Below are 24,287 nucleotides of genomic sequence, written 5' to 3'. Positions count from 1 at the left end.
TATGCTACAGAGAGAGCATAATAATGACAAGATGTTACGTCTGGGTACGTCAACGCCTAACTCATAAATATTCATGTTTAAATGAAGGGTAAGTAATGGCGGACATCGGGTCGTCGCTAAGGTAAACGATTGATTGTTTTGATAGAAAGAAACAACGAATAAGTTGATGATTATAGATTTTACATCGAAATAATAACTTGTAAGTATAAAGTTTTAATGCTGGTTTGTTTAAGAATATTAATGTATACGTACACTGTACCATTTTTATGGTCGAAAACGGTCTTTCAAACTGCCAAATAAGACTGAGGCTAACTAAGCGAGTACTAGGCTACTAGGCCTAGCCTAGGCCTACTTGACCTTTTTGTTAAACCTTCTTGGGCCTGTCTTGTACTAGTAGTGGTGCTCTTAAGGCAGGCTAGGCTAGTTGGAATACGTACTAGGCCTAGTACAGCCTAACTTAGGCCAATAATAAATAGAGGACTGATTAATCATATGATGAAAATAAAAGAGGAAAATAAATAAATATTAAAAAATTAATATTTTTTTTAAATTTTAGGTTAGTTGATAGGCCTACTGGCTGGAAGCAACCAAGATGCCACACAAGCTTGCTTTCCAAGTTCTACATACCTCCAGCATAGAGACAGGCTTTAACCTACGAGAGCTGGAGGTGCACAATCCGCTGGTAAAGGGATGGCAGTCGAGTCGCTTCTGCCCCTATCCCCAGGAAGTTATTCTACGTTTACCCAATAAAGTTCATGTCGTCAAGCTACAGATACTTGCTCACCAATTTTTGATCCGTAAATACTTTAATCTTATTTTTTCTTAATACCTAATTATGTTACTAATACTACAGTACTTTATTAAAATTATAATATGATTATTGATATTATTTAATTTAAAGGATCCCAATGGTAATTTTAAGCTTTTTGGGCTATCCTGGAAAATCTTTTATAAATGTATTATTTGTAATGACAGTAATTTATGTTATCACTTTGTATGTATTTTTTACGATTTTCCTAATATTAATAAATTCAAATCAAAATGGCAATTCCACATCACGACAATCAAAAGCTAAATTACTGTTTGTTACATACAGTAAATATCAAAATATCCAGGTTTATTTTTAATAGCGGTGCAACTTATTTTTCTGCTTTCTAAAAAAGTTTCATGCTCGATCATTGTTTTAACTGAAAATTATGTGTGCTTAAATTCTAAAATACAGATGTACAGTACCTTGTTATTTTTCAAAACCTGTCATTACCTTACAACGTATTGTAGTTGCAATATAATAAATATTGATAAAACATAAATTTCATATCAAATTATATATTATATTACTTTGCCACAACATAATATGTTACTTTACAATCTCTACTTAAACCACATATCATTGATGTTTGTGTACTCAACTCGATAGTATAAAATTAATGTCTTTGTTTATTCCAGCAACTAAAATTGAATTTTACATGGGTGATGTACCAACTCATCGACTTGAATCCTTGCATGGCGCCAGGTATAAACGCTTAGGGTAAGTTAATTTATCATCTGACCACCTCTTATTCATCTGACCACCTCTGATTCATCTCTGGCCCATGTCTATTAAACCACTTAAGCTGTTATATAAAACTCTGTCGGGACTATAACAATTTATGTGACAAAAAACACTACAAAATACGCTTTTTTGTCAAACTAGTTGTATTCACGCTTCTGCTTTTAAATTTCACATCATTTATTTCACTTTAAATTCTTTTTTTTTCCTACAATTTGTCTCTAGCCACGCATCCTCTTCGAAAATGTTATATTTTTTGATGTAGATTTTTATCTTGTTATTTATTGTAGGTATGTGAGTATGTCAGATAACGAGAAAACTGGTTTCAAAGCTCGAGAACTGAAGTCTGTACATGTGAATGCAGTGGGACAGTTTCTAAAGATTGTTATTCATAAGAATTTTGTTAACAAATACAATCTTTACAATCAGGTATTTATTTTCCAAATACAAAATAGAAATGAGCTGGTATATAATTAACAAGTGGTACATGAATTGTTTCTTAATTATTTTAGATGTTTATTTTTATTGTTATATTTCTTTATGTTTGTTGTTTAGTTTGATGTACTGTTTAGGCGTTCTGAATTATTGTTAACTCTTCATTTCAACCTTTGGTTGTTTTTTAGTATTTTATACCAGGCAAATCCAAAATATTTAAAAAAAAATACACAAGTAAAGTATAAGTGTATGCCGGAGACTAAATAAGTTTAAGAACAAACTTTATGGCAATTAAGCCAAAGGTTAAAAAAATGGAATAAGAAATTCTGTACACACAATGAAGGTTATACCTATATTATTTCTACAGTATATATATCATTGTATGTTTTTCTTTTGTTTTGTAATTTTTCTATGTACTTTGAATACAACAGAATTTTGTTCTTATAAACCACAACAGGTCGGTGTTGTTGCAGTGAATGTAATAGGTGAAGAACTAGGAGAAGATGGACAACCAAAAAATATTCTTGATCCATTAATTGGTAACAATGAAGATGTGGATGGTGTTGATCCGTTGGTACTTGGTGCATTTACTAGGTAAAGAATAGACAATACAGTAGAACCCCTTCTCCTCCTCCTCCTCCTCTGGGACACTCCTATTCAAGGGAAACCCTATTAACAAAGTAAGTTTTTAAAACTATGGCCAACCCTTTTTTGGAGAACACCCCTAATCCTATTAAAACTTTTTTGGTCATAAAGGTTTCCCTTTAAAAATAAAACTGCAGAGTTCCCACGAATGGATCATTGCCCATGGCTGCAATGTGGACTCCGATGTTACCCTTTACAACTACATGCTGTCCACGACACAGTGGCTGTGTGTGAACTAATACACCAGGGTAACGCCCTCATCGCACACACGTTTATAGTCCTTATCTGTAGTTACGTGTAAACATCTTAAAAAAGCCTGTTTCCTCCCTTGGTTATGAATGTGTTGCTGAATTATTATCATAGCCACAAGTTGTTTTGGTCAGATAAGTTTCAAACCACCTTTTGACATCTGGACATATCTGTCTATCACATGACATTCCCCAACAAGGATCAATAAAATGCATCCAAATAATGCTATGCCAAATTCATATTTTATGTACTTTTAATTTTTATTTGCAGAGCTGATTATATCTCGCCGTTAGATGATCTTGCTTTTGATATGTATCAGGACCAAGAAGTTGCACAGATAATCCGTAAACTTGACCTTCGCAAGAATGAGGCTGTCTTACGTAAGATACAACCTTTTGCATGGTTTTTTCTGCACCACATTCAAAGTGCTGTAAATCAATGTTGGAATAACTTACCCCTGAAAACAACTTATTGAGCTTATTGTATAATTTTACTTTATTTCGACCTGAATCTCAAATAATGAAAATTATGTGAATTATTTTTTATCTTGATCCAATCATTTTAAGTGTGATTTTCTTTATTATTTTTTGTTGCTTCAAAAATAACTGTATCAGTACTATTGTACTGACTACTTTGCAAACATTTCATTTTTAAATGAAACATTATAGGCTGTTGAAACTGGGTTAACAAAAGGTTACAATTTTGAAATACCTTCCCTGTATCAGTATTTATACTCACTTTTTTGTATAGTAATCATACTGTGAATTGCCAGTTCAGAAACTTAATAATTGTATATTTCACATCCAATAAAAAAATTGTAATCATTTATGTCCAATTTAGAGGAACAGTACGACATTGCAAAGCGACTGAAGCAAGGAATAGCAGACTTACAAAAGGTAACTTCATAAATTATCCTTTTTTAAATTGTTTTTATTGCTTTTCCATTCTTCATTTATGATTCCATGAATAAAAAACAATATTTTTATTGGGTCCTTTGTTTTTTGGCACCAGGTTGGAGAACGACTTGGTCGCTTTGAGGTCGAGAAACGTCGTGCAATAGAAACCGAAGATTACGACCTGGCTAAGACAAAGAAAGCGGCAATGGAAGATTATCGGTCTGAAATCTACAAGCAACTCGCCCTTCACCAACTCCTGGAATACTCAAAGGTACAGTATCTATCTCTAGAAACTTGTATTCAGTCTATCCATTGTCAGGCAGTGATATAGCTACAGTAGCTATCTGTTAAAGAAATCTGTATTTGTATTTAAATATATCTTTGTAGTTGGACAGCTTTGTAGTCTAGTTTTCTATAACCATACCATAAAACCTTGAAAAGAGGCCCATCTCGAAATGAAGCCCCCTCTTTGGTTTTGCAAAAGTAATCTCGAAAAGAAGCCCATCCCCAAAAGTAGTCCATCTCGAAAAGAAGTCCATTTAAAAAAGAAGCCCGTCTTGAATGAAAAGAAACCCACCCAAGAGAGTCATAAAAGTCCAAAAAAAACCATGAACTTCTTTTTCAGGTTTTATGGTATAATGATTCTAATTTTCGCGCCACGGCTTTAGCCAGCAATGTCCCAATAGGACATACTCATTAAGAAGCTGTATCATCGCGGTAGCTATAGTTCTAAGGCCGACAGTTTTGGAAATTTGTAAATTTAACTATAATTTATAGGTCCAAGCAAAAACGTATGGGAAAAGAGAGTCTATGAGGGCTCATGGTTGAACGATTTTGGATTCTCGCCCTTTGATTGGTTGACGTGAATCAACAGACTGCGGAAGAATTTTCTCACTTGTACCACCGTGAAGTCACATAGTCTCTAGAGGGTATTCAGTTGCATGCCTACAGGTTGAGGTCACACACACACACACAGCACATTAAAGTTCAAAATTGACCATTTTAAAATGCCATTTTTAAAAATATTTGTTGGCAAATAATACATTGTTGGAATAGTACACATGTCTTCTTTCAAATGCTGTTGAAAATTAGCAGAAATATCAATTATTCAATGAAATACTACCAGATTACTAACACCCACCAAAATGGGCATGATGTGATTTATAAATATATAGCTATGTTAGATTTTGTGTATTTTTTCGATTAACCAACATATTTTTATTTTGTTACACGTTTCCAAGGTAACAAAAACATATTTTCTATAAATTATTAATATATCTGACGAAAGAACATGAAAGAAAATGTCGAGCGGCGTTTTTTGTAAGAAATATTTCTTGTTTACAACTGCTTGATTTGCTGCGACTTACTACTATACTTACTTACTATGCAGTACGCCACGTTCATTTATTGTGTGCATGCATAGTTTTTTGGACAACGTACTTCCTTCCAATGTTGGTGGATTCTAGATCCAGGTAATGACCAACAACATAATATGCATATGTCATAGGTCGTCGCAGGTCAAAAGCTCTTTAGTGCTGTTGTGTACTACTAACTAGCACTGTGTTTGTTGCATGTTTCTAATCATTGTATTTAACTCAATCTGTTTTTGAATGCACTTTCTGAACACACGTTACCCTTTCATCACACTTAAATCATTTGTTTTTCAGCAATTAGTATGGCCTCCAAGATATGTAAGTCATATGCATGTACTTATTCCCATCATGCACTTTTTTTTGTAGTTTGCATATTTAAAATTATTCTGTTGAGAACTAACTCATTTTAAAAACAAAAGAGAACACTTATATGTATTTAGTATCTAGTAAATCCATCCATCATTGTCCTTTAGTTTATTTTCACAAACATATTTTCATATTAAATTGGGCATGTTACAACAGAATTTCATATCATAATACTTTTAATATTATCGCCTTCACCTGGAACGCTCACAGATAAACTAATTAATCCCACTTTTTCTATTATTGATATTACTGTATGCTTGTTATGGCATTTCCCAGTTTTAATACCATTCAAAGTTTTTATTATTTTTTCCCTTTTTTTAGCATATTGTTTGATTTTCATATTCCCATTGTTTTTTCATACAGATTATTCCCATTTTTTACTGCTTTTTCATTTTTTTTTATTGGATTGTATATTCCAACTTTAACCGTTATTACAATGTATAGCAATAGTTGTAATATTGTTTTTAATTGCTTATTTCCAGATTTATTTTGGTGTCCTTTAAGAATAACAATTAAACAATAACAATTAAACAATATTTTTCTAGACAAAGGGTGTGGTTTATTTAATTTTACTAATTCTTCTAACCCTTTGAAATGAAGCCTGTTTTATTGATGTTTCCAATTTGTTACTGTTTTTTTTAATATAAATTTAGCTTTAAAGAACTAATTGATGCATGTTTGCATATTATAAATAATTAGTTTGCAATTAACCTTTAACCTTCATAATCTCTCAGTTGCCACTTTTCATTCTGGCTATACAGAATTTTTTGCCATATTATCACCACCAATTCCTGAACATAAAGGGAGTCTGTGAATACTAACAATGGCTACCAAATGACACTTAGGGGTGGGTGATCAACAGGGCATAATTATCTTGGGGATACAGTTATCTTTAGCCTGCTGCAGTACATATCCATCCAGCCAACCAGCCATTATAAGAAGATTATCTTAATAAACTCACTAAAATCAGGGCATCAGTACTCTTCGTCGCAATGGAAAAAGTGCTGTGCACTTTATTTATGCCTACTGGTACATGGTAATGTAGTGTCTTTTTGTATTTTTCAGCCTAATTCGCAGACACTTGAACCAATACCTATTAACCAGCCTGCAGATAACAAGAAAACCAACTCAAAGAAACAGCCCGTTGCGTCAGAACCAAAGTCAACATTCCAGCCCAAGAACTATCAAAATGATGAACGGCCATTGAGAGGGGTTAAAAGGTACATTTAGTAGATAAAAACATTGATTTGAAGCTCTAAAGGAAGTTAAATGTACTGTAACTTCCCTATTGTACTCACAATTTCGGCCAGACCAATGCAGCTCATTTCAAGTTCAGGTGACCATAAACATGGCAACTAGTAGCAATATTCAGTCATACTTGTATGCATTCCAGACACTGTGTGCTTTTTTTTCTCGAGCCAGACAGTTGAAAGTATTATGTCACTTTTCAATTCTCCCATTTTTTTTGTTTATAGCCAACCAGTACACGAACCAGAACCAGTTCAGGAGGAAGACCAACCATCTGATGGTAAAAAACTTTCAGATAAAAATTCCAGAGAGGCAGCACCTGCAATTGATGCATTTGGGCTTGACTTGGTCAGTGCTATTTTCATCAAAGTTTTTTTTCTTTTAAAACAAATTACAACAATGAATGATACCAAATTGCCAACTAACTTTACAAATGCTATAAATTTCGGGCTTTATTCATCTTTGATCCCAGCTTTTTATCGCTAGGAGAGATCATAAAATTGCAAATATGAGCTTTTCAAACTGTCGTTGGTGTTACTCAGAATTTAACAATCTAAAAATTAGAAAAAAAAGGTCATTTTAAAAGACGTATTAGTCATTTATCGACCGATTTTAATCATAATATAGAGGTGACGCTAAACAGGTATTTTTACATATGGACTAAACAGCTTAATAATATTAATGTCTGTTTATGCAGGTTACCAAACTCTACTCTAAGACATGGTCATACAGAGAAGAGGCGCTGTTGATGATGAAGAGCAAGCTTGAGGATATTGAAGAAGGAATGGATAAAGAAGAATTAAGAGCGTATTTGAGGGCAGCAACCTTTGTTGTTACAAAAGGTCTAAGAGACAAGGTCTTTGGGGTAAGCATACCAGAATGTAGTTTGTTTCTAATTTTCCGTTTTCATTCAACCCCGGACCTTGGGATTGGAAGGCAAGCTACAGCTCCACTACAAGGAAAAAAAAAAATTGTTATTTGAAATATGAAATACATAAACTACACCGCTATATTTAAGGTACATAGGTACAGTTGGCTACTTACACTAGTGCCCATTATTTTGCCATTTTTTATTTTGACTTAAATTGACTAGCCAATAAATACCAACTCCTAGTTACTATGAGGTCACCTTTTCTCCATGTTTTGTCATGAAAACATTAATAACAATTCAATGATAATTATATTCTAGATTATACTGTTTCAAATTGTATTGTTTTCTAATCACCAGATATTTAACACAGCAACTAGTGTTTTGCAGTACATTTTTGAAACATGGATTGTGAGACATAAAATTGGTAAAGTTGACACTGCTGCAGTGCTAGACAAGACAATACCTGAACTTCTGAACAGAACATCTGATACTGTTAGTATACAAGTGTTTATATGGTCTTCAAATGAAACACTTCCACAGTATAATCATTTTATAAGCAACCATCATTTGTAAACTACTTGACTACATTTAATAGAAGCAGAAATTATTCATTTTGTTGGTATATTCACTGAGGTACAATCAATCTTTTCCAAGATCTTTCTTCAATTACACAAAATCTTTTTGTTTTTCCCAGAATGCCAGACTAAAGACTTTCAGCCAGGAATTTATAGTTGAAATGGCTGGTTACAAGGAAGTGCGCCCTCTTCACAATGTTCCTCAACATTGCCTGGTTCCATTCAAAGCTTCAATCCAGACCAGAAGTGCTGTCACAAAAGTTGATATTGTTCAGAAGTTATTGGCTCTTTTAGGAGTAGAGAAAAATAGGTAATGTCAGTACTTTAATAACTGTGTTTGAATTTTGTTAACATCTCTTTTCAAATATTTTGACTCTCTTGATTTCACCAATTCTGTAATACCAGTATACTTTTTGTTTAGCAATATGTCTGTAGAAAATGTAATGACCTTTGCGTTAAGAGCTCTGGAACACACTCACGGAGAAGTGCGTGAAGCTGCCATTAAATTGATCACAGACCTTTATCAGATGAGAGGAGCAGAAATCAAAGATCATCTGCCATCGGAAGAAGATCCAGCAATCATCAAGAACCCTCTGTACTCAAAACTCTTTGATGCTCTTGACAAGATCGATGGAAAGCCAACAAGGAGTGAAAGAAAGGTATAATAGGCAGGGATCCAAGAATTCATAGCTGCTTCATTACATTACTCTGGTTATAATAATAATAATAGTTCATTCTTATATAGCGCATATAAGCAAGCTCTCAATGCGCTGAACATTATTACCCCAGTCATTTCCTGATCAAACACTTATGGAAACATACTCCCATATATGCAGCTAGTAATCAGCGCAAAGTTGTGTCTTTAAACGGGTTCCCAATTATACACCTGGGTGGAGAGAGGCAAACGGAAGTAAAGTATCTTGCCTAAGGATACAAGCAATGCGGCGAGAGTTGGATTCGAACCTCGGTCTAACGATCAGTAGTCGAACTTCCAACACACAGCGCCACACGCCCTTAACAATAGAACAATTCTCCTCAGTCCTCTAGAGTCATTTCACCCAACTGTGCACAAAAACAAGCATATTTGCTGTTCTTAAAAATATGCATTAAGATCAAAGAGGATAAATACTGTAATACAATATTAATATATGTCAGCTATGTCTTATCCTGCATTACCACTCTTTTTTGTTTATCTACTATTAAAATATATATTTTTGTATTGCCTAGGCTCTGGCTAAGAAACAAAAGGAAGAGGAAGCCAGGAAGAAGCAGGCAGAGATTGATACTTTGCAGCAACAGTTGGCAGAATTAAGAGCACATGCAAAGGTAGGCCTAGCCTTTGTGAACACTAACTATTGAATTTCAATTGAACTTGCAAGTGCGGATCCAGGGGGTAGTTCTTGGGTTGCATGCTCCCTCTTTGACAGCTACAATGACATTATGAACTACTTTTTGATATCTATTATTAGTATTATCATTATGTTCGTGCCTCCATCATTTAAAAGATACTGAATCTGCCCTGACTTGTTTTTTTTTTTTATCTTTAGGCCCAAGGAGGCAAAAAAACTACACAGAAGCTTCTTCATTCTGACGATGATGAAGACGACGACGATAATGAAGATGATGATGAACAAAATAATGGTCCTCTCACAAGAAGAACCAAAGCAGCAAGTGTGGCAGATGGTTCCGAGTTTGGTGACCCTGATAAGCAGTGTGTCTTCTGTCTGGAGAGGAATGATGAGTTTGATAAAGAAGGTTTGGACTTGCATTACTGGAAGTATTGTCCTATGCTGAAAAGATGTCAACATTGCAAACAGGTAGGATTTACAGTTAGTGCGAGTGGCAATAGTTTGAGGTCGTTGGAATATTCAAAGAAGCTGGATAATGGAGTGTTAAAAATGGTTCTCCTGGTCCATCTTCATCTTGTTAAATCATAATATTATATATATATTTTTTCCTCCTAGGTTGTTGAAGTATCAGTGTTAGTGGAACATTTGCTAACAGAATGCGACAGTCGTACAGAATTTGCCAAATGTCCGCGATGTTCCGAAGCTCACGAGAAATATGAGATCGACAAACATGTTACTGAAAAACTCTGCACATGTAAAAACGATTTGTACTTTTTTTTTCCATTTTGTGTGAAAAAGTAATAGAGTAGTTTACTAGTATTTAATTGAAATGGCAATTCGGTTATTAATTTAACACATTTTACAACAAACTCTTTCAAATTTTCTTTTTCAAAGTGGCTAAGAAAGGCATGGCACGCTGCCCTCTATGTCACAAAAATTTTCCACCAGGTGAAGAGAGTTGGCGACATCATCTAATGACAAAAGGCATGTGTATTACCAACCATCGTAACAAACAAGATGCAGGTAGAGTGTTATGATATTGTTTTATTATAGTCAACCAAACCATTGAGCTTTCTTTAACATATGTTGAGGTTAGGTTTTAAAAAAGTCATTTTTAACTTGAAGTCAATGAATGTCTGTTTTCAAAATAACCGTAGCAAATATTTGTGTGTAATTTTTTTTTATTCTAAGCAGGTAGGTATAATAAATATAAACAATTTGTTATACCTCCCTGTTCTGAGCACTGTTTAACTAACTTGACTTAAGCAAAAAGGTTGATAAATTCCAGGAACTTTCAAGTTTCTTTTTCATGCTAGGTTGGTAGACATTTTGGAGGGAAAGCACTTAAGTAGCTTGTATTGTTGTTTCCCCTTTAAATACCCCCACTCTTTAGAGAACTGTATAGTAGTAGTAATAATAACAACAGCAGCAGCATAAAAACTAATGTTTTATTTAATTCAATAGAACACTTTATTTCACATTCTCACATAAATGTTTACTGTACTTTTTTTAGGAAAAGGCAGGAATACCAAGAGGCCTGTACAAAAACCAAATAAACCAAAAGCAGGGAAAAAACCTCCACAAACTAAAGGAAGGACACCAAGAGGGAAGTGATTAGATAGTGTAAAGTTCAAAGTTTAAACATAAACAGGGTGGCTGGAGACCACACCTATATGCTCTATGGTCACTTTATGTATTATTTATTTTAGAACACAAAACAGTAAATTACCATACATAACTCAATACCTGAATATAAGGTAAGAATAAACTCAATTTATCTAGTTGAAGAAGTGATGCTGATTTTACAGTTTGTGGTATTGTAGTACTCTATATAAACCGGTGTTGCCAATTATTGCAACTGCAACACAACAAATGCAATTAGTGTAGCTGTTACCAGAATACTATTTTATCTAGAACCATTGCTACAATTTGGTTGAACATTAATGTATGCTTTAGGGTAACAATTTTTACTTAACGCAATATGGACATCCACAACAAAGATACATTATCAGATCATGTGTTGTAAATACATATAAAATCAGAGAGAGAAAGAAGAGGTATTTTGTTGTAGATGATTTTTATGTTTAGTTATAATAATTATTAGAACAAATTTATAAAAGAGGAGTTGTGTGTGACTTAAAAAGCAGTTAGTATACTGTATATATACCATATATATTTATTTTGTAAATTTTTGTAACTATTGAATTTAAAAATTTGAAAGTTATGCTTTTTCATAGTTGTTACACAGCACCAAACTTGCTGTTTTTATTACTATTATTATATACATATGTATGTATTTTTAATCACACTGCATTTTTTTTGTAAATGCCACCGTTATAAAGGTGTAATGTCACAAATTGTGTTAAAATTCAAATGAACTAGGTATATTGAAAGTGTCAAGGTATGAGCATGGTTTCATATTTTTATCTAATTTTTACGAGTGGAAAACAAGTTTAACAAATATCATTAATATTATGCAATAATATGAATATTTTGTTAATGAAAACAATACCATACATATCATACTAGTAAGAACCTAATCAGAAATAATTACTGAACAAAAAGTGTTTTTCTGAAAAAACCACTGCTAATAGTTTTAGGTTCTATTTTAATATTTAATTAGTTTAAGTAAGTTTAAAGATGAAGTGCTTTGGTCTTTTTTAAACGACTAAGCCAGTATATAAAGCTTCATTCCGAAATTCAATTTTAAATTTTGATAAACATTGTTGTAATAACAGAATCTGGATTTACATACATTTCCGAATTTGTCATCAGGCCTGAGACCCCTGGTTTAGGAAACCTAAGTGGCCCTCCAAGTTCCAACGCAGGAGGCCTTGGTTGTTTTTAGCCTTTTCCGCATATTTTAATGCCTGTTTTTACACTGTTCATAAGCTCCGGGGCCCCTGGGTTTAGCCAGTGAGTGCTCATAGCTGTTACGCCACTGCATCATTATTGGTTTCAGTTGGCATACTGTATCCAAGACTAGAAATGTATGTGCTTTTTATATTTTTTCCATTTGTTTGCTGGGACGTTTTTAGTTATCTAATAGATGTTCTTGAAAGCCAGATATAAAGCTTCATTCAACTCAATCTCAATTTGAATCATGAAGTCCTGAATGTGTTTACTTTGTTAGAATGCATAAAATAGTAGTGTGCAGTAAACTGCCAAATACAGTAAGATTTTGATTAACATTTAAACAAGTGTGCAGTTAAACTGCCAAACACAGTAAGATTTTGGTTAACATTTAAACAAGTGTGCAGTTAAACTGCTAAATACAGTGCGATTTTGGTTCATTTATTACACTACTATTTCCTTTTGGAATCATTTTAAAAATTCTATGTTGCATATACCATGATACATTTTCGCTTGTTCACATTTTTACAATTCAATAATAATTGTCTTAAGGATATGTATTGCTTCATTGTACTAAATAATGCTGATATAAATTTTAATTGTAGCAACCTATATAAAATCTATTTTTATTATGTGTTTCGTCGTTTTAGGTTGCTCTTTTATTTGTAGGCTTTCCTACAGTGTAGTACAGTAACTTAAATCAAAGAATAAATTTAATTTAGGCCAGCTTACACCTGGAATTGTATGCCTACAACAGATTAAAAATCCTGCCTCTTGAAGGTCGCTTATTTTTCATCAGAAGAAAGTGTATGCTTATTTCAGCATTCAAATGTTACTCGGAAACTACACACAAGTAATAATTACTTTTGATCAAATTCTTGTTTTTTTGTCAGTACTAGAGTACAGTAATTGTTTACAGTTTATTACCCCAAAAAATGTTTGAACCTTTCTATTAAAGATTTAATTAGAAAAATAAAACATAGACAATGTAATTTTGTATTCGCTTATAGTCTCATTTACATTTTAACAGGACATCTTATCTACTTTTATTTTAATTTCTGCATATTATACTACAATATTATCAAAATTACTGGAATTCCTAACTGGAAAGATTTTAAACTACCGGTACAGCACATTTGACCGCTTGGGGAAGTGGGCGAGAACATATAATTATATTCTTTGGTGAGAGTGGTTGCTTTGGTATACAGTATATCAGAGCCATATATATAAATATATATGGCTCTGGTATATATTTTAATATAGCGCCCTCTAAGGTTTGGGATATATTTTTATGTTATAGTGCCCTCTATATTTTGGTACATAGCTCTAGCTAGCATCCTAATAGTAGGCCTAGTTAGGGACACTTCCTTAATTAAATCATGGAGGTAAAAATCCATGATTACATTAGGTACATCCCGGTTTTTTATTAGGCCTAGGCTAGGTAGCTAGGGCCTAGGCCCTAACTATTTATACATTCATAATTCAAAAGGCTAGAGGGGCCTAGGTAAAAGCTTTGTCTGTGATAGCCAAGCTTAGGCCACCTAGAATGCCTACCCATATATAGGCCTGGCTAGTTAGGCCTAGGCCCTAAGGCCTAGAGTACCGCCTAGAGTAGTAGTTGTAGAAAAAAACAATTATTATGTACAATTTTTATAAAAATAATACAGGCTATGGCTTAATAATTAATGATACTAGGCCTAGAAGAATGCTTTAATAGTAATGAATGAATTTGTGTTGTAGAAACAAATTGTCACTGGATGGAATTCATGTACTGTGTAGTAGTGTAGGCGTCCTTCCTACAGCAGAAGTTCTCAAAGTATGGATATTGATATTAAATCATTTCTCGTTCAATTAATTAAAGATACCAGTGTTCAGGTACAAAAATGCTTTTTGAAATTAAAATAATAAATTGAAACATTTTTTTGTCAGAAATGTTATCATGACACCCGACAGTGAAGATGACATTCATTACATATGATGGCAGCCCGAGATAGTAAATGTGACACCATTGTTGTTGACAATAATAATAACAATAATGTTTATTATTATGATTTTTAAGTTGATATGTAAAGTGTATTCATTTGAAAAAAAAAAACAATATTGTATCTTATCAAATTGTATTTGTATTTAGGTTCCAAATATTACCCAAATCAGCGAGATAGATGCCTGTAAAATTCTTATTGAATATAAAGCTCAAGATATTAAGATACTGGTATGCCTCCTTTTGATAAATTAAATTTATATTTAAATTACATAAACCAGATTTAAATGGAAGACACCTTGACAAACTGTAAACAATGCTGTATTAAATGTGAACTTACTATGCTGCTGATTGTCCTGGGCCTATTAAATTGTTATTGTTAATGCCATCTATATTGCTATTTGGAAAGTTATTCCAGAGTTTACTGTGGCTTTAGCATTTTAAGACCACATGAGCAACATTTTGCCATGGTAAGACTGAATACTAGAAAACAAGTGATAGGGAAATTGTCATGACACATACAAAAATATTTTAAATACAGAATTAAAGTTTATAAATTCTGTTTTTATATATTTTTTCTATAGAATGGTATAACACCATTGAGTATTGCTGCATTCAAAGGGGATCTTGATATCTGCAAACTTCTAATTAAAGCTGGAGCTGATGTAAACCATGAAAATAATGTAAGTCAGTTGTCCACGCATTATTTCAGTATCTTTTGAAAAAAATTGTTTGCTATAAACAAACCGTACAAATTTATTTATTTGTTCTTTCTTTAAACTGAAATACACTTTCAATACAAATGTACTGATTTCCAAAGTGGATCAGTAAACATATTAAAATAAAATATAAAAGAGAAACAAAAAGAAAGAAAACAGATATAAAACTATTTACAATTGTGAAGGCAAAAAGGTTAATACATATATGTTTTCTATAGTGAAGATTTAAAAGTTGCCAAAGACATATTATGGAGTTCTGATTTTATGTTATTTGATAGAGAATTCCATAGTGAAAAGTAATAGTATTGAGTTTTTTAATCTGGTCCGAAACCTGATTTTCTTTTTCTGTGCGACCATCTGCAGAAAGAATTTAAACTGACAAATAAACCACAGCGAAGATAATATAATTGATAAAGAATACAATTTTCCTATTTCTGTAGAGTGGTGTAACTCCGTTGAAATTTTGTGCTCAAGAAGGTCATTTTGATACCTGCAAACTTATCATTGAGTCAGGTGCAGATGTAAACGTTCAAAATAAGGTAATTTTTCTTTATAAAAAATATAGGTACAAATTGGTACTACATTCTACTAATGTGTTATACAGTAGTAATATACTATAAATGATATTAATAATAATACATGTTTGAACCTATAGTAGGTAAGCATGTTATGAGATATATTAGTGACTTTATATGCAATTGTGGTGCAATTTCAAATTTTCTGTAGATTGGTGTAACATCTTTGTCTGTTAGTGCTGAAAAAGGTCATTTCTACATCTGTAAGCTGCTTATTGAATCTGGATCTAATGTTGATATTCGAAATAAAGTAAGTCATTCAAAAATATATAGTCAATTCTTCCAATACCTACGTACTGAAAACCAAAAACTCTCCCAAAACCAAATTCATTCATCATTAAAACACATTCCAAATACCAGACTTTCCGGATAGTACTAGAAATAATTATTGGGCCAGCCTAAAGGTGTCCGGTATTGGGAAACTTAACTATAATAATTAGTGGTACAGTAAACTTACCCTCAAATGTGTCTTCTTTAGTTGCTCATACAGTCATAGTTACAGTACCACTAATCACTGTTGCATTAGTGTTACCATTGTCAACGCTTAGTATCATTGTTACTGTTGTTAATATTCAAATTTAAAATGTTAATATTTATTATGGTGTATAAGATAATAAATAATAAATAAAAAAGTTTTAGAGCATTTATAGTGAACAATTTATGACAATTTTTTTTTTATAGAATGGAGCATCACCATTATTTGTTGCCGCTGAACATGGTCATTTTGAAATATGTAAACTTTTGATTAACTCTGGAGCTCAAGTTGGCCTTCAGATGAATGTAATATACAAAGTTCTTCTTCTTCTTTATATAAAATATAAACAGAAAAAGATAAATGAGGGTTTCACTGAGTAACAATTATCTATTGTAATGCTTCTAGAAAATGGCAACAGCATTGCATGTTGGTGCTCAAAATGGTCATGCCGATGTCTGTAGACTCCTCATAGAGTCTGGTGCAAACAAGGACATAAAAAAGATTGTAAGGCTTGTTGTTTACTATTACACCAGGTGTAGCTGTTATTTTATTTGTTTTAAACTTAAACCATACTTTTTTAAATTTTACCCTACTGTAAAGTTTGGTGTAATTTAACATTTTACTATACCAGTAACGCTGTGCTTAATTTATAGAATGGTAAAACAGCATTGCACCTTAGTGCAGAAAATAGGAAGTTTGATATCTGCAAGCTATTGATTGATGCTGGAGCAGATGTAGACCTTCAAAGTGACGTAAATATAAAAATAAATTTATACAAAAGTGTATAGATAATAATTGAAATAAGAGGTCTTATAATAGGTTTTTCATTAATTATTATCGATATTACTTTTAACCAATGATATTTTTATTTTTTCCTGTGTAAATTATAAACCAGTATAAAAATATACTGATAATAATAATTATAATTGGAGTTTCACTGTTTTGTATTTTCAATGTTTCTTTTTCTGTAGGATGGTTTAACACCATTGCATGTTGCTGTACAGAAGGGCATATTTGATGTATGTAAATTACTTGTTGATTCAAGTGCGAATGTAGATCTTCAAAATAATGCAAGTCCTACACTTATTATATTTTGTAGCCAACTAAATAGTATATAGCTTATACAGTAGTCACCACTATTTAGATTATGTAGTTGTAAATAGCTACCACCACATTATTAATTCACCGTGCACCCCAAGTTTTACAAATGTAGAAGACCATCCATCTCTTCATACTATAGCAATGTTTTAAAGGGTTTCCTGTAACCTCCAGTTCCTACCTGGTTCATCTTCCAATATGTGGCATGGAAACTGCAGTATAATAATTTCAATTTATTCATTCACATTTATTTAGTCATCGTTTATAATTGCAATTTAAGTATATAAATGATGGCAAGGATCCTGTCCTGTCCTGGACCTATTTACATAAAAACATAAAACAATAAAACGTAATATAAATAAAAGTGAGAAAGAAACGATACCTACAGTATATACATTTTAGTGTTGTTCATCAGCATAAAGCGATAAATAGTGTTTTTTAACATATACATTTATTTTTTCTTTAAAAAATATTCTGGTTATTACCGCCAGTACATGTGAATTCTTTCCACAACTTTGGTCCATATAATTTATGTGTATAAATTGTTGACTGCAAGTCAATCTCGTGAAGGGAATTTCGAATTCAGTTTCTGTTCTGAGGTTATGAATAAAACTAGCACAGTAACTAAACATATTTAAAATATGATGTGGTAATTGTTTAAATCTTACATTTGCCATAAATCCTATGACGTTTACTTTGTGAATATCGTAAACATTTAATATTTTCATTTTCTTAAACTATGGCTCTGAGGCTTTTCTGAATTTAGAGAAAGTAATGCATTTTACAACTCTCTTTTGGAGCTTTAAGAGGACGTCTAATATGCTCTTATATGTATTACCCCCCATATCAAGTTACCATATTGAATGTGAGGTAATACCAACGTGTTACACAGACTGATACAGACTTTTTGAGGAAAAATTCTCTTACTTTTTGAAGTATTCCAGTTGCCCTAGACACCTTTTTACTAATTAGCTGTATGTGATGTTTCCAGCAAAGATTTTCATTTAAAATTACACCTAAAAATGTCACATTTTCTTTCCTCTGTATAATACATTGTTCATTTTTATTTCAAACTGGTTTTTGCCGAAGTACTTTTGGGTAGTTCTAAAATTTGTTTTGCTGACATTCAATAACAGCTTATTTGCTTTAAGCCATACATTTATTTTTTCTAATTCAATATTCATAATACAGTATAGAAACAAAATCATTTAGTTTGTCATACATTTGCAAATTATGACTATGGTTGTGGATAATAATTCTAACCTAAAGTTTTGTTGTGTAAAAAAACAGTATCATAATCTTAAATTCTAATTTTGTTTTACTAAAGGTTGGACATACATCTTTACATGTAGCTGCTTCTTTAGGACATGCATCGATTGTAACATTATTACTCTATAAGGGTGCACAGATTCTAACATCTAAGGTAGTTAATTAGAATTGTAATTTGTTTACATTTTTAGCAGTGTTACCAAATGTAATGAGCAATGTTATTGTTTATTTATAACACATAAACAATATATTAAAACTTATATATAATATATTAAAATATTACAGTAATTGCAGTCATTTGTGGATAACTTTAGGTTTTTGATATAGATATAAGATATAAAGATCTTTGACTTGTGCACATGGATTTTTACATTGTCTTTATATCATTTACCAGATTGGAGAAACACCACTCCATTTATGTGTGAAGAATAAAGATCTTAGTTATGTTGAACACAGAAAGACTGTGACAGCTTTTCTAGTGAGAGATTCCAGACTATTGTCCAAAGCTGACAAGGTACGTTTTTTGCAAAACATTATTTTTAGTACAATATACATAACCTGCAATGTTTCAAATAATAACAAAGTTTAGGGTTCATGTTCATTGAAACATTTATACAGTTTTGTTCATACCATGTACAAATTTAAAGCTACATACAAATATTCAGTTTTTTTTTGAAACTTTTTATAGAATGGCAAATCTGTAATTGATTTGTACAAAGACAACATGTGTATGAAATATGACAGCAATCTAAAATCAATCCAGAAAGAGGAAATACAACAAATATTGGAAGGTGAGATTCTTCAAGTTCTCCATGTAATATGAATATTGTGTCTAATGATTTGCTTATGTAGGCAGACAGAAAAATGGCAGATTTCCAAAATGCTGGTATACCCTAAAGTCTATAGAGAATAAATGATTTTGGCTTTAAATTATAACAGATTTTAGCTTTAGAGCTTTACAATTGTCAAGAATCAATCTACATCTTTTTCCCTGCCAGTGAAGCAATGTAACTTATTCCTGCTGGTGGCTCTTTTACAGGCCTTGACAAAGGCAAGTGATGAAAGGTTGCCATATAAGAAGAGCTATGAAAAGACCAAAATGATGGACTTCTTGGAATTGGCAGGCAAGATATTCTAAAATTAATGGTTAATATTGCTTTTATTTTATATAGAATATTATAATACACCCTCTGTAGCAACACCACAAGAAAAGATGAGTCTGTGTGGTAAGAATAGAAGAAGATTTTTATTAGGTGATCATTTAGAATAAAATGATCACCTATTGTTATTGTATGAAATCTTTATTCTTCTCTTTCTTATTCTTATTAGGTGATCATTTAGAATAAAATGATCACCTATTGTTATTGTACAAAATCTTTATTGTTGTTATTCTTCTTTCTGTACACTTTTTGTGTAACAAATATCTCAAAAAGTTGAATGGCAACGATCACAAAAATTTCACCATGTCTTTCAAATACTTTAACTTAGCCATAATAAGCTTTTCAGTGTGATCACTCATCCGTGACGTCACGTATACGCCATTTTGTGAAATCACATTATCAATCATATCTCCATATTTCATTATCACATATTAATGAAATTCACTACACGTAAACTTCAGGTCAAGCTAAAATATATTGGCAAATAAAAACTCGCGCGTTTCAAGGTCATGCGCGTGAAATCGCGCGTTGAAATTTTAAAAAGCTCAAAATTAAGTTTTGATCAATTTAGAGCATGAAATAGGCCATTTGCGTGTTTCAAAAAATTACTGCGCAAAAACACATTTTTGCGCACGCGATTTTTAAAAAGCGTAAAAAAAAAAATTTGATGTATACATCACATTCTACTCACAATCCTTAGTACATTCTCCGACTTTGAGTCCATTCCGACTTAAAATAACGCTATACGAGCACGTTAAAAATGACAAAATGTGCACATTAATTGTACAAAAGTGCTAAAAATGGTAAAAAATATGGCCTTTTTAAAATGAATATTACTCTTCAGAATGGCAGGTGACCCCCAATTTTTTTAACTTATTATGGAAGCCAATAAGTTGTAGATATAAATATATATACATATTAGACGTACAAAATGGTATGACGTCATCAAATGGCCACTTGAATTTAAAAATTAGTAATTTTTATCTTTTTGTGTGGATTATCACATTCAATAGAGCGCATCTCCGTTATTTGAACCCGATTTTCGCACAAATTTTAGTATGTACTTGCTCAATTAATTATCTTTCTTAGGAGTTGTCAACATTTTTATTTTGATGACGTCATCACGCGTAAAAACTTGAATAACCTAGGTCGTGTAATTTCAGCTACACCATACATTTGAATATCTTATAGCTCTTCAGAATTAAAGGTGACCTTGAAGATTATAACTTATTATGAAAGCTGATGAAATGTAGATATGAATTCATATAAAATTAAGCCTATTGGATGTTGTGATGTTATCATATGGCCAGTTGAAGTTAAAAAGTAGTTTTTAAATTTCTTTAGTCGAAGTTATACAAATTTCAAAGAGCGCGCATTGCGCTTCTACGTGTCAAATTCTCTTCCAATCCTTATATTTATTTGCTCAATTCATTATCTTTCGAAATTGTCATCTTCGAGTTCATTTTGATAATTCCATCATACCAAAAATTTAGAACACGATGTGGGTCCCGTAATTTCACAAATGCTACACTGTATATAGATATACAGTATATTGTACATATTGTATATGACACATAATAGGTACAACTCAGCACTATAAGTGTATATGCATCATGTCATAGGATGGTGTACATCAACTTTTTACGATCGTATGTTAACGTACGTGCTTGTTTAAAAAATGTTAATTTCATTAAAATGATAAAAATGATCACCTATAATTCGTCAAAGTGACGAATTAAATTCTAGTTATTTATTTCTCTCTGTACAAATTTGTGTAACAATTATCTCAAAAAGTTAAATGTCAATGATCACAAATTTTTGACAATGTCTTTTAAATACTTTAACTTAGCCATAATAAGCTTTTCAGTGTGATCACTCAACCATGACGTCATTAATACGTGATTTTGTGAAATCACTCTATCAATCATATCTCCATAACTCTTTATTACATATCAATGAAATTCACTACATGTAAACTTCAGGTCAAGGGTAAAAATATTAGCAAATAAAAACTTGCGCGTTTCAAGGTCATGCACGTGAAATTACGCGTTAAAAAATTAAAATGCTCCAAATTAAGTTTTGATCAATTTAGAGCATGAATTAGGCCATTTGCGTGTTTTAAAAAATTACTGCGCAAAACACGTTTTTGCGCGTGCGTACATAGAAAGCGTAAAAAAATACCATTTTTTTTAACAAATTGCATTCTACTCATCTTCCTTAGTACATTCACCAAATTTGAGTCCATTCCGACTTAAAATAACGCTATACGAGCACGTTAAAAATGACAAAATGCGCACATTAATTGTACAAAAGTGCTAAAAATGGTAAAAAGTAGGGCCTTTTTAAAATGAATATAACTCTTCAGAATGGAAGATGACCCCCAATTTTTTTAACTTAATATGGAAGCCAATAAGTTGTAGATACAAATGTATATACACATTAGACGTACAAAATGGTATGACGTCATCAAATGGCCACTTGAATTAAAAAATTAGTAATTTTTATCTTTTTGTGTGGGTTATCACATTAAATAGAGCGCATCTCCGTTACTTGAACCCGATTTTCGCACAAATTATAGTATGTGCTTGCTCAATTAATTATCTTTCTCATGAGTTGACAACATTTTCAATTTGATTATGTCATCACGCGTAAAAACTTGAATAACCTAGGTCAAATAAATTTCAGCTACAATATACATTTGAATATCTTACAGCTCTTCAGAATTAAAGGTGACTTTGAAGATTATAACTTATTATGAAAGCTGATGAAATGGAGATATGAATTCATATAAAAATTAAGCCTATCGGATGATGTGATGTTATCATATGGCCAGTTGAAGTTAAAAAGCAGTTTTTAAATTTCTTTAGTCAAAGTTATACAAATTTCAAAGAGCGCGCATTGCGCTTCTACGTGTCAAATTCTCTTCCAATCCTTATATTTATTTGCTCAATTCATTATCTTTCGAAATTGTCATCTTCGAGTTTATTTTGATAATTCCATCATACCAAAAAATTAGAACATGATGTGGGTCCCGTAATTTCACCTATGCTACACTGTATATATATATATACTGTACATATTGTATATGACACATAATAGGTACAACTCAGCACTATAAGTGTATATGCATCATGTCATAGGATGGCGTACATCAACTTTTTCCGATCGTATGTTAACGTACATGCATGTTTTTAAAACAATTAATTTCGGTAAAATGATAAAAATGATCACCTATAATTCGTCAAAGTGACGAATTAAATTCTAGTTTATTATTAGATTGTACAGAATTATATATTACAATTTGTTTCTAAAGCCTAAAGAACTGATATAATAAATAAATTTTTGACTTTTTAATATAGAATTATCCGAGGACAATTTCAATTTATTACTAACAATTGTGTCAGACTGGTGGTCAGAACATGGAAATATTTACATGCTGAAAGTATTAATTATGGAGTTCAATAAAGAGTACAACATTCCATTAAGTGAAATACAGAAAAGAAATACACCCTATGATCTGTTTGACTTACTTAAAGGTTCTGGACTTATAAATCCCACAAAAACAAATATAATAATTGAAGTTATTATTTTGTGTGGAATGCAGGGTGTAGAAAATATTATTAAGAAACAGCTACCTGTACAATTTCCAGACTTTCAAGATTTTCCAATTACACATTTTTCACAGCATAGAAAACAAATCTTGAAATTTGGTCAAAAGCTAAGCCAAGATGAAATAATAAAAATTGGACACTTGAAAGGAATTAAAGTTAAAAAACATGCTGATCCATTTGCTGTAATATTTGAATTGGAGATAAAAGGTCAATCATTAGATGAAGAGATGATACAAATGGATTGATTAAAGAACTTAAAGGAACTAAATGTTCCACAATTTGTTACTAGAAAATGTTTTATTTTAAAAAGCGACCACTTTTTTAGTAAAGCACCATATAATTAATGGATTAATTTATTTAGTTTGATTTGATTCATTTTTAGTATTCAAATTTCAATTATTGTGCGATAAAATTGCTATGTATTGTGTTATCATCATATTTAGCCATTTTTCGATAAAATTCCCTATGCAGTGCAGGGACATTTTCGAAAAATGGCAACATTTAGATCCGTATGTAATATTTTCAAAAATCATCATCTTTACTTTCGAAAAATGCTCGAAATATTTTCAAATGCGTTGAGTTAACATGCGCAGACCACATTATGTGCGTATGCGCATTTCAAATTATGATATAGTAACCAGTTATGTCAAAAAATAATATTAAAATACTATTATAGTACATGGATTTTTTCGAAAAATTACCAAAATATTGACGTTTTAAAATGTGTTAAGGTAACATGCAATATTATCGTATAATAATTGGATTTTTTTTTGCAAAATCCCTGTACTATTATAGTTATAGGCCTACAGGGATTTTCTCTAAAAATTTGATAGTTTAGCCATTTTTTAAAAAATTGCTAATTTTCGACCAATGTTAGATGATGATAACTCAATATATGGTCATATACAGCAATATTATTGCATAGTAATTGAATTTTAAAAACATGATATTTTGGCCATTTTTCGAACAATTTCCTGTACTAAGTACAGG

The 24,287-nt window shown here is 31.8% G+C and overlaps 2 protein-coding genes across 6 annotated transcripts; both read left to right on the top strand.

Moving 5' to 3' along the window:
- Nucleotides 1-96: 96 nt before the first annotated feature.
- On the top strand, nt 97-13,328 carry LOC144858856 (centrosomal protein of 104 kDa-like). Its single transcript, XM_078714987.1, has 20 exons — nt 97-199; nt 557-797; nt 1,447-1,528; nt 1,840-1,978; nt 2,442-2,578; nt 3,149-3,258; nt 3,719-3,774; nt 3,890-4,045; nt 5,442-5,465; nt 6,579-6,733; nt 6,989-7,109; nt 7,459-7,626; nt 7,990-8,124; nt 8,327-8,517; nt 8,629-8,866; nt 9,435-9,533; nt 9,755-10,024; nt 10,172-10,310; nt 10,451-10,579; nt 11,070-13,328. The coding sequence occupies exons 2-20, from the start codon at nt 593-595 to the stop codon at nt 11,168-11,170; spliced, it is 2,655 nt and encodes an 884-aa protein (XP_078571113.1). The 5' UTR covers nt 97-199; nt 557-592; the 3' UTR covers nt 11,171-13,328.
- Nucleotides 13,329-13,730: 402 nt separating this feature from the next.
- LOC144858863 (uncharacterized) lies at nt 13,731-23,636 on the top strand. 5 transcript variants are annotated; one of them, XM_078714996.1, is made up of 15 exons: nt 13,731-13,794; nt 14,150-14,284; nt 14,541-14,621; nt 14,975-15,073; nt 15,550-15,648; nt 15,836-15,934; nt 16,366-16,464; nt 16,565-16,663; nt 16,813-16,911; nt 17,131-17,229; nt 18,585-18,680; nt 18,921-19,040; nt 19,215-19,317; nt 19,699-19,752; nt 23,046-23,636. In XM_078714996.1, exons 2-15 carry the CDS (start codon nt 14,228-14,230, stop codon nt 23,540-23,542), a joined length of 1,701 nt encoding a protein of 566 aa, XP_078571122.1. In that variant the 5' UTR covers nt 13,731-13,794; nt 14,150-14,227; the 3' UTR covers nt 23,543-23,636. The 5 variants fall into 5 exon arrangements, 4 of the variants coding, with proteins under 4 accessions (XP_078571122.1, XP_078571121.1, XP_078571125.1 ...); XR_013616673.1 differs by lacking the exon at nt 19,699-19,752 and adding an exon at nt 19,566-19,672 and having other exon boundaries at nt 13,733-13,817; nt 23,046-23,182; XM_078714995.1 differs by having other exon boundaries at nt 13,733-13,817.
- Nucleotides 23,637-24,287: the final 651 nt, after the last annotated feature.

This window comes from Antedon bifida, chromosome 2, assembly GCF_963402885.1.
Source record: "Antedon bifida chromosome 2, ecAntBifi1.1, whole genome shotgun sequence".
Taxonomy (NCBI): Eukaryota; Metazoa; Echinodermata; class Crinoidea; order Comatulida; family Antedonidae; genus Antedon; species Antedon bifida.
This window is presented reverse-complemented; position numbering and strand designations above follow the sequence as displayed.